The sequence below is a fragment of the Simochromis diagramma genome, unplaced genomic scaffold (assembly GCF_900408965.1).
Source record: "Simochromis diagramma unplaced genomic scaffold, fSimDia1.1 OVJJ01000656.1, whole genome shotgun sequence".
In the NCBI taxonomy this organism is placed as follows: Eukaryota; Metazoa; Chordata; class Actinopteri; order Cichliformes; family Cichlidae; genus Simochromis; species Simochromis diagramma.
The window spans coordinates 322,228-333,313 of record NW_024387038.1 but is presented as its reverse complement, the minus strand read 5'-3'; the positions used below and the strand labels follow the sequence as shown (position 1 = coordinate 333,313).

General features: G+C 43.0%; 1 protein-coding gene across 1 annotated transcript; it reads right to left on the bottom strand.

Annotated features, from left to right (window-relative positions):
* Nucleotides 1-3,251: 3,251 nt before the first annotated feature.
* On the bottom strand, nucleotides 3,252-8,290 carry LOC120740904. Its single transcript, XM_040043426.1, has 17 exons — nucleotides 8,121-8,290; nucleotides 7,977-8,032; nucleotides 7,813-7,899; nucleotides 7,548-7,675; nucleotides 7,324-7,461; nucleotides 6,560-6,628; nucleotides 6,318-6,488; nucleotides 6,150-6,246; nucleotides 5,862-6,070; nucleotides 4,956-5,315; nucleotides 4,678-4,798; nucleotides 4,401-4,606; nucleotides 4,192-4,309; nucleotides 3,945-4,117; nucleotides 3,778-3,869; nucleotides 3,573-3,691; nucleotides 3,252-3,495 (listed from the first exon to the last, which is right to left on the bottom strand). The coding sequence occupies exons 1-17, from the start codon at nucleotides 8,135-8,137 to the stop codon at nucleotides 3,353-3,355; spliced, it is 2,304 nt and encodes a 767-aa protein (XP_039899360.1). The 5' UTR covers nucleotides 8,138-8,290; the 3' UTR covers nucleotides 3,252-3,352.
* Between the last annotated feature and the right edge of the window lie 2,796 nt (nucleotides 8,291-11,086).

Sequence of the window (11,086 nt, the reverse complement as noted above, 5' to 3'; positions counted from 1 at the left end):
TCGGTTTTGGGCCTTCAACAAGTCAACATAATTTAGTTTTAATTGACTCGAGAGAGTGTCAGCGACTTCAAGCTCTGCATCTGACCAAACCGTTCCCTCTATCAGTGCACCACGAGCAGGTTTGTACCCCTCCTCACCATCCTTAGCACAAGGATGACTGACGTTTGAGTCATGGTCCATTTGGTAGTGCAGTTTCAGCAGGTTAGTAACGGCCTGGTCCTCTTCCTGTGTAAGCTGGAGGACAACCTGCCTTGGCTGCACCTGAGGGTGAATGGTTTGTGTTCTCCAAGTGGGGCTACCCAGATCTCTAGTGGGGTGTGGTCCTGATCTGAATGGGTCTGGGCGGTTTGGTGGGGCCAGGCAGGCGGACATGATGGGTCGTGGCGTGTTGAGCTGCAAGCAATCAAATACCTGAGAGAAATGAGATGAAAGAAAGAACAGCTGTGTGTCGCTCCAAAAACAACACATCATTTGTTCCCATTTCTTTTGCACCTTTCACTGAATTCAAGTAGTGATAACTCGGACAGGCATCAAATAGTATTTTGGCACCAAGGTGTCCTCAAAAGACATTAAGGAAAATTAGCAAGTGGAGCATGAAATGGCAAGAGTCAGGCCTGAAAAAACTATCTACAGCAGATGAACAATATCTGAACCTCGTGTCTTTAAGAATCAGGCGATAAACATCCAACAAAGACCTAACACACATCTACTGTTCACTGAAGCATCATCAGAAATGGCCTAAGTGGAAGGCTGGCTGTCAAGAAGCCATTCATAATGAAGAGAAACAGATAAAACAGAAGAACTGCACTGATGGAGGGATGAATCCAATGTGAAACTTTCAGTTCAAATTGTTAATAATGCGAGGAGAGAGGTACGACAATAAGTGTCTACAGCCATTTGTAAAACATGGTGGAAGCCTGTCATGCAGTCGCATCACAATACACCAGCACAAGAACTGACTGAACGACTCAAAGAGCAACTAAAAGAAAACACAATTATCATGAAGCGTTTGATGTGTGCATTTTTCTATGTGGCCTAAATGAACACTCTGTTATTAAAACGCTGACACACTGGACTCTTTCCTGTAACCACACAGATATTATGAAATCTGATTTATATGATAAGTTAATTTCCACAGGATGGTACTTCAGTTTGTGGATGCATTGAGTAGAGGACGATGGGTAAACAGAGGTGGAGGCAAAATGTAGTTTACAAAAGACCAACAATATTTTTTTAAAGTTATCTGAGAGTGAAGTCTTGATGACAGACTCTGACAGAGCATTTAGTTATACTTAAGCTGTGGTATTGTTGTGTGGGACTCTGGCCCCTGGAAAGCCATACAAGTCTTTATTTGGGCATGCAGGAACTAATCCTTAGAAAATGAATGAGTATGAAAAATGGAGCTTCTCCACAACAGTGTGTTTTGTTGGTGCAGTTATGAAATGGTCTCTCACTCACCTTTAACCCACTGAGTCTATTAGGGATCCTCCTGCCACAGCACACGGTGGGGTCAGTGTAGAAGAGCTCTGCAGGCGTGGTGGGGTGAGCTGGGGAGAAATCAGGGAGTCCTCTCAGAGGTTGAGCAGCTGGATGAAGCTCCCCTTGAGCCGGTTTAGGTAAAAGCGACTCACCTGTTTGAGCGTTTTCTTGACTGTGGCGTGGGAGGCCTGCGGCCCTTTACAGCGGCAGGAAGGAGGGGTGGTACAGGGTCCTGTTGGACAGAGGGGGCAGGACCGTCTTCCTGGGTGTCTGATGGAGGACGGACGATGAAATCACCACCGCTGACCCGCAGGACCTGCGCATGCAGTCCAAGTGAGCTAAAGAGTGATGTCACTCACCGATACATGCTCCTCGCTGTTCATGGTGGTTCAGCTGTGTTGCTCCAGAGGTAAGGGTAGCATCAAACTACTAACTACTCATAAACTTAACTTGTTTATGCTCCGTTAAAAGAAGTCGGGGTAGCGACACCTGCTGACTGACGTATGAAAGGCAGCGTGACTGTATATATGTATTTCCGGTCATGCTCTTATTAATATTTGTAAAAATTAAAATTAAAAAAGGATCCGGAGGAAAAAAAAGTCAATGTCTCTAAGTGTTTAAATTCACATTTTCAATCAAATGGTATAAGAAACCATGCAGTGCATGACTTGCAGCAATTAATCAGGCCGACGTCCTCTTAGATAGTTTACAGAGTTCCAAAAATGTCGGGCTTTTTTTTTTGCAACATAAACGCATGAGTCGCTTTATTAGGTTCACAAATGAACCACCCCATGTTGTGTAGCTTCCTGGATTTTTTTACTTATTGGGCTACATACTTCTTTATTATGCAGGCTATACAGTGCATAAATCAAAATTCACATGTTTTATGTAACTGAAATGTTTAATTATCTGGGCTAAAGAAAATAAAGTTATAGACCATTTCTATGAAACGTGTATACTTACTGCATTTGGTATATACACACACACACACACACACACAGATATATATAGCAGATTACAGGGATGTAACACCAGCATGTGTAAAAACATGGCTTTGATTTTGCTACCCCATTTGATTTCCATGCTATGTTCGGGAAAATTTCTCTAGATCCGCACCTGTGCACCCCATCTGCTTCAAGGTTGGACTTGTGCATTTAGAGACACTCCTCTACATACCTTGGTTGTAACTGATGGTTACTAGAATTATTGATGCCTTCTTATCAACTTTAAGCAGTCCGACCTCTCTCCTCTGACACTTTCAGCAAGAGAACCCTGCTTCTCACTGAATTCTCTTTAATACCAGTCTCTTAAACCCTACGGATCGTTGTGTGATACAATGCCAATAAATCAGCAGTTTCTGAAACAGACCAGCACCATGCCATGTTCAAATGAATTTAAATCACCTGTCAGGATTCTGTTGCTCAGTTTAAACTATCATGCTGACCTTGTTTACATGTCCAAATGCTTTCATGTGACTGGCTGACTGAGGTACACTTCTCGCTGAAGTGTACTAGTCTGTAAGTTCACTACCTGCGCATTCTACTCTTTCCCAAGCTTCTCACTCTTTAATATATTTAGACCAAGATACAAGTTTTCCTGAATATTTAGGGAAAAAAAAAAAAAAAATTTAATGTTGGAGAGCCATAATTATTCATTTCTACCCCTTTTTTATGACCATGAGTTCCTTACAATGAAATCTCGACACTCTTACATCCTGTGTCAGAAACAGTCAAAAATGATGCAAAGTACACAGTAAAGCTCTACAAGACAAATAATTTCAAAGTCAGCTTTAATGCAGTTTTGTCCCATTTAAAATACAACTTTGACTTTTTAAGCTCCTGAAAGGGGATCACCAAAAAGTGATATTTATCAGTTAGCCACCTGCAAGATTGTGAACCCTAGAAACTCGAAAGTATCGAGCAGATGGACGAACACCAGGTACAAACACAACAGGTTTTGTGTGTCTTGGGGTGCTTTGAAGTGCAGCAGTGGGCTTTCTGGTGGGACGTTGCAATCCTAGAAACAGATAAAAAATAAATTAGATTTTGAAAAAAAAAAAGCATAATTTCCAGCAGGTGAATAAGTTACTGTACCTGCTGTGGGCTGCACTGTGCGGATGATTTTACCAACTCCAACTGTGTCAGACACAAATCTGTACATTGTAAAGAGTTGATGGAGACTAGATAGAGGATATGTACACTGCACGATCACCCTGGGAAACAAGGACAGCCTTCAATGTCATGGATCGATGCAGGTGGGGGGAAAGAAAAATTAACAGGAAAGTTTTGAGATTCATACCTCTCAGTGGCATCACTAGAAACCAAGTCCATATTCTGGTCATTCTTGTTGTAGAAGATCTCATTTTGATAAGTCACGTAATCCTTTCCAAGCTGAAGAAAAAGTACAAAGTGAGGGCAAAGCAGCACAGGGAGGGGATGCCACAGATCAGTAAACTCAGCTTTTACCTCAAATATGAATCCACAGCTGTTGACCGGAAAAGAAAAGAGGGCCCTGGTGCCATTCATATCTTTAGGCCCACAGGAGTTGTCCATGAGGCTCATTCTTAATGTTCTCCCTCCACCTGAGACTACCGGAGGGAGGTTTGCCACCACAGTCATCATCCCATCAGTCGAACACACTGCATAAACAGATGGATTTTAGCATGATGGGTAACTGAGACCATCTGCGATAATAAAGCTTGGAGGCACTTACTAATGAATTCTGGGGGATTGAACAGGCAGGTCTTAACTGTGGACGTCTGGACTTCTGATGTTTCACGAACTCTCACAAGGATCTCAAAAGTTCCTGAGAATCCCTTCAAAGTGACGTCCTGCCAAACACATGCAGCACTTCTACATTTAAACACAATTCAAGCCTATTAAGAACAAACTGATCATGCCAACAGCATTTCCCTTGTCTACCTGGTATTTATACCCATGAGTGGCAAGTGGCACATCAAGCTGCAGACTCTGGCTGTCATTACTGAAGATGTAGCCACGCCGGTCTGCCAGGTCTGAGGTTAGCACGTCTAACCCGATGGTTAACTCCCACAAATAGTCAAAAGGCTGATGGTTCAGCTTGAAGCGTATCCCGGACTCAGAGCAGACCGCGTCAAAGGCTGGAGGTGCTGTCGGATACAAGCTTGTTAACCATTCTTAAAGCTTTTGCCAATATCGAGTAAATAATCAAATGACTTACAGACATCTGTGAACAGTGCCAAAATGGATGCCAAGTGGTAATAAGACTCGTTTCCAGGTAGCACAGCCAGCGTGTAGTTAATATCCAGCATAAACTGAAGAACTGCATCTTCTATAAAGAACTAAGAAAGAAAACAAATTCACTAAGATGAGCAGGATTTAAGCCATCATGTTGTGAATGTTAATAATATTTATTTCAAACATAGGCAACAAGTGTTTATATCAAAACAAAATCAAAGAGTCATCATTTTCACAAGGGCGTGGTGGTGGCAGGGTTACCTTCTGTTTGACAACAGGGTCGTGGAACAGCACCTTCAGTGTGTAGCCATGGGTGCCGTTGGGGTGAAGAACTTCAGTGACTTTGTAGGTGCTCGTATTCGTAAATGGCAACGTAAAGTCTCGTTCATTCAACTGGATAGAAACTAACATGACATCTTCAGGAACGTCGCCGAGATAGATGGTGAACATCTGTTCTTCAAGGACTGTTTGATTACGAGTGAAAATCGTGCAGGGCAACAGGGGAGTAACCAGAGTCCTGCGAAACTGGAGCATGGTATCGACATAGTCACGATCTACTGAGATCTGCTCCACGGAGAGGTCGAAGGCATAAAACTCATAGAGGCTCCCAATAACAAAGCTCTGAAAGACAAACATGCAGTTTGCATGACTTCAATCTTTACCATTAGATAAACTGCTAGTCTGACTGAAATATGTTTCACAGAGGATGTAATACAAGATAAATTAGTCACATGGCCACAAAGACCAACATCTCGAGTAAAAATAGGATAACAATCTCTGTTCTGGCTTGGATTGCAGTCACTCTCCGAAATGTTGCAATGAATCCGCTCATCAGCTCATCTGTGATTAAACTGAACACTATTCAGGAATATCGCCTGTTTGCAATCTGCTTTCTAAAGCGGGAGTCATCGCTGGCCTACTTCCTGTCTTTCAAAAAGGCACCAAGATTACAGAATGCACACAGTTACAACAAATGGGGTTGTGCCGAGCGCTCCAGTTTTTCCCTAGTTCGGACAATTATTCAAGTTATTAAATGCTTAAACGAGCCATCCCTGTGCATCATCCAATTCAAAATGTTAACAAGCAGCTTCAGAGCAATCCAAAACCTACACTTATCATGCACTGCAAAATTTGTATGATCCTCAGCTTAAATATCCATCCTCTGACCTTCCTGTGTCCTCCTTCAGCATTATAAGGGATGCCGATATGGACTGCGCCTTCGTGCTTCTCAACAATGTAACCCCTCTTCTCTGCAATTAGCTGCTCCATGGGATCCCCGTTCAGTCCAATCCTGATCTGTGTGCCACCGACACTCGGGTACAGCGCCTCTGGAGTCTTCCACATCATATAGCCCCCGTCATCAAAGTAACCTTCATCTGTGAAGAGGAACAACATTGCAAGTCCACCTGATCCTAAGCAGAAAGTCACTAAAATGACATAAAGGCAGATACTGACACATGGAGCAAGCAGCCAAGAGGTCGACCATAAGGACAACCCAGTTTTGTCTGGAGAACACGGTTGCATACACTGCCTCCACTGGAACATCCTCCACCTGCAGAGAAACGCATGTAAGCCTTGCTTTGCGTCAATGGTTCAAATGCAGATTCTGAATCTGTGGTTTACCTCAGTGCTCAGTGAGTCGGGTTGTCCGTAGGGCGTTCGAAACAGAAGTCTTCCATCCCTCGAGTCAAACGTATAGCCCCGCTTCCGTGCTTGTGACACATTCATGGACGGCATCTGCTCCTCCGGTCTTTGAAAAGTCACCTGCCAGTCTGAAGAAGTGGTTCTGCGTACCTGGAGGAAATGTACAAATCTTAAGACCGTTTACTTACTGAGTGAGAGATTTACACGAGTGTAAGACTTACAGCTCTGACTGCATTCTTGTTGTGTCCGATTGGGACAATCGGACAGGTAACATCACTCCTCACAGACACCTGCACAGAATTCACCAAATTACAGGGTGTAAGATTTTCACCACTAGATTATGAGTAGAGTGCAGACTGCAGTCAACCACGTTCTGTTTTCTTACCCTCTTCCTATTCAAGTGTATAATCCTAGCTACGGTGGCTGCTATACAACAGACATGTTTTAGTCAGCCAAGAGATCAAAAACATTACATTTAATCCATAAAGGCCACTGCCAGCCGGGATGCAGATCCACACATCCAGTTTGCCACTTTCTGTGGAATGCCATCAGTCCACTGCATACCTCAGCTATCAATGCCAAGTGAGAAGCAGCCACCTTTACTCACACAGACTGCAAAACTAAACTAGCCTGATACAAGTCAACGAGTCAGTGAAGCACTTTATTTTAAAAGTTCTGACTTCAGCTCAGAAGGTGAGGAAGATTGTGACATTTTATTACGGTGTGGGTGGCATTGTCCTTCATGTGTATGTCTTTAGTGACTGCAACCCATTCTCAGAGGGGGGAGGGGGGGGGGAGGAATGCAAACCTGCTGCTGTGTATTTTTAATTGATTGATTATAAGAACACATGTTTTTTTTTGGGACATGCAAATATAGATTCATGTATATTTATCAGTTCAGTATTCATTTTTTCCTCTATTTAAAAAAAAAAAGCCTCAAAAAAATTACTGACTACATTAAAAAAATAAATAAATCCAAATTTACCTCCATGTAGTTCATCTCACAGGTAACCTCTCTGTGAGACCATTGGAGAGATAAAGTGCAGGTCTTGTTCAGTGCATAGCTGGCCTTCTTTCCCTTATGTGTAGCGATCAAGTTAAAATTAAAGGAGAACATGTCATCCTGAAATACACAGAAGAGAAAATTTATCAAAGCCTTCTCTCTGTACGCAGCAGCACATTTCTGCTTATTTGACTGCTTGCACATACTTTGTTGTCAGTGTGGCAGCTGAAATAAGAAGCTCTGAGCTCCACGTGGCCCAGGAGAGGGAGAGCACTCACGGTATAGCCACACTTTGCAGCATACTGTTCAGTGATGGCGTACACTCCTGTTCTATCTTTACAAAAAGAAGACAACCTCAGTCAAGCAGCTCCGTAGTGGCCAGAATTATCAGACGAAAGAAGCTTCTTAAAAAAACAAAGAAAAAACAAAAAATGCTCCAATGCAGAAGGGAAGCTTTTAAGGGGGACTTACCCACAGCCTCAAAGCGAAGTTCCTTTCCAGTGAAGGAGAGATCAACACCTATCATGAAATAACGCTCACGACACTCCATATGAACTCCTGCATGAACAAAGCAAGTTTTAAGTACAGATTACCAGTATTTTTAAAATCACACTCCCTAATCACATGCATGTTACCATCCGTGATGAGATCACAAATTGCAGCTGAGCACACGGAGAGGAGAAAGGCCACACTGCAACACAAAGGGACATGTGACAGAAAACCTAACTGGAAATTAACTTCATAAATAAACTTGATGATTTCCCACTAAGGCAGCTTACCTAAACTTAAACGCCATACCCACTGATGTTGGCAGGGTCTAAAGCCAGCCTGAGAGCTAGCAAACTACACTTCTAACCAACACAAGCTCAAGTGAATCACGTGTTTGGGATATCCAAACCGCAGCAGTAGTCTGTGTGAGCTCAGTTGCGTTTGACCCCTGAAATTAAAAGTTCACTTTTAGCATCAGCTGCAAGTGATTTAAAGATGAGTTGATTATTCAAAGGCTGCACCTGTGAGTGTAACTCTGAGAGCCTCTGATTGGCCAGTGACACTACCAGAATATAAGTACTGATAAGCTTCAGGCTTCTTCCCTAGCCTGACGCAGGGTTTCCAGTGCACTTTAGGTGCTACTGATAAAGTTGCAAAGGGTTCTTGAACTTAATGTTTGGCCCTTCTGTCTGTGTGTGCAATTTCAAACTGTGATATTCCCATTGATAAATACTTTAAAGTGCACTGAAGCATAAATCTGCAGTCATTTTGTGCATATGTCTGGATCTTATATTTCTTTTTTTGGATTTCATTTTCAAATCTTGTTGAAATCCTCAGTGGATCACAAGTTGAAGTTCAATCACAGGATTGGAGTAAGGTTCTTGCAGCACCCTCTGGTGGGCAAGGGAGGAACTGCACCACATTTTTTCACACTGTAATGCAGGGGTCCCCAATCCCAGTCCACGAGGGCTGGTGTCCCTGCAGGTTTTAGATGTGTCCTTGATCCATCACAGCTGATTTAAATGGATAAATTACCTTCTCAACATGTCTTGAAGTTCTTCAGAGGACTGGTAATGAACTAATCATGTGATTTAGGTGTGTTGGCCCAGGGTGAGATCTAAAACCTCCAGGGACACCGGCCCTCGTGGACTGGTATTGGGGACCCCTGCTGTAATGTAATAAATATGCAATGAAGTGTTTCAGAAGTAGATCGTATGGTTGTTAGATTCCACCCCTCAATAAAAAGTCGAGTCTACTAAATATGTGCAACAAAAATAAAACGGATGGTATACATGCAAAATTTGGATTGGAAAAAAAAAAAGGCAAGTGAAGAATAAACATTTAGTGCATCATGGGAAGCCCTCAACAGCCAACGCCTATTGCAACATAACTAAGGGGGAATCCTGAGCCACCTAATCCAACCCTAACTATACGCTTTATAGGAAACCTTGGAACCTAATCTTAAAAGCAGAGAGGGTGTCCGTCTCCAGAATCCAAACTGGGAGCTGTCCTCACAACAGGGGCCTGAAAGCTGAAGGCTCTGCCTCCCATTCTACAGGGTGGGCCATTTATATGGATACACCGTAATAAAATGGGAATGGTTAGTGATATTAAAGTCCTGTTTGTGGCACATTAGTATATCTGAGGGGGCAAACTCCTCAAGATGGGTGGTGACCATGGTGGCCATTTAGAAGTCGGCCATCTTGGATACAACTTTTGTTTTTTCAATAGGAAGAGGGCCATGTGACACATCAAACGTATTGGTAATGTCACAAGAAAAACAATGGTGTGCTTGGTTTCAACGTAACTTTATTCTTTCATGAGTTATTTACAAGTTTCTGACCACTTATAAAATGTGTTCAATGTGCTGCCCATTGTGTTGGATTGTCAATGCAACCCTCTTCTCCCACTCTTCACACACTGATAGCAACACCGCAGGAGAAATACCAGCACAGGCATCCAGTATCCGTAGTTTCAGGTGCTGCACATCTTGTATCTTCACACCATAGACAATTGCCTTCAGATGACCCCAAAGATAAAAGTCTAAGGGGGTCAGATCGAGAGACCTTGGGGGCCATTCAACTGACCCACGACGACCAATCCACTTTCCAGGAAACTGTTCATGTAGGAATGCTCGGACCTGGCACCCATAATGTGGTGGTGCACCATCTTGCTGGAAAAACTCAGGGAACGTGCCAGCTTCAGTGCATAAAGAGGGAAACACATTCAATTTCAAATATCCAGTGGCCCTGAGGTTTCCAATGATGAAGAATGGACCCACTATCGTTGTACCCCATATACCACACCAAACCATCAATTTTGTTGTTCCAACAGTCTTGGAGGGATCCATCCAATGTGGGTTAGTGTCAGACCAATAGCGGTGGTTGTGTTAGTTAACTTCACATAAAAGTTTGCCTCATCACTGAACAAAATCTTCTGCGTGAACTGAGGGTCCTGTTCCAGTTTTTGTTTTGCTCATTCTGCAAATTCTGTGCGCCGATCTGAGTCATCCTCGTTGAGATGCTGCAGTAGCTGGAGTTTGTAAGGGTGCCATTTGTGAGTAGCTAATATCCGCCGAAGGGATGTTCGACTAATGCCACTCTCCAGTGACATGTGGCGAGTGCTACGCTGTGGGCTCTTGCTGAATGAAGCTAGGACAGCCACTGATGTTTCTTCATTAGTGACAGTTTTCTTGCGTCCACATTCTGGACACAAATCTGCTGCAATGACCCGGTTACTGCGTTCACCAGATATCAACACAATTTCGATCCGCTCCTCACGTGTCAATGGCTGTGAACAAAGAGAAACTTGTAAATAACTCATGAAAGAATAAAGTTACGTTGAAACCAAGCACACCATTGTTTGTCTTGTGACATTACCAATAAGTTTGATGTGTCACATGGCCCTCTTCCTATTGAAAAAACAAAAGTTTTACCCAAGATGGCCGACTTCTAAATGGCCACCATGGTCACCACCCATCTTGAGGAGTTTGCCCCCTCACATATACTAATGTGCCACAAACAGGACTTTAATATCATCAACCATTCCCATTTTATTACGGTGTATCCATATAAATGGCCCACCCTGTACTTTTAAATAGCAGGAACCATATGTAAACCAGCAGTCAGAGCAACGTGCTTTATTGGGGTGAAACGGTACGATGAGGTCTTTAAGACGGGCCTGACCTTTAGATTTTAAATTCAATTCTGGATTCAACAGGGTGGTACAGAAACCTCTTACCTGAATTTGGAAGCAG

Coding starts and splice junctions, on each gene's coding strand:
- LOC120740904 (XM_040043426.1), bottom strand. Junction 6,247..6,317: donor CCGACTCACTGAGCACTGAG/GTAAACCACAGA, acceptor GTTTCTCTGCAG/GTGGAGGATGTTCCAGTGGA. Junction 3,692..3,777: donor TCTAGTGATGCCACTGAGAG/GTATGAATCTCA, acceptor CTTGTTTCCCAG/GGTGATCGTGCAGTGTACAT.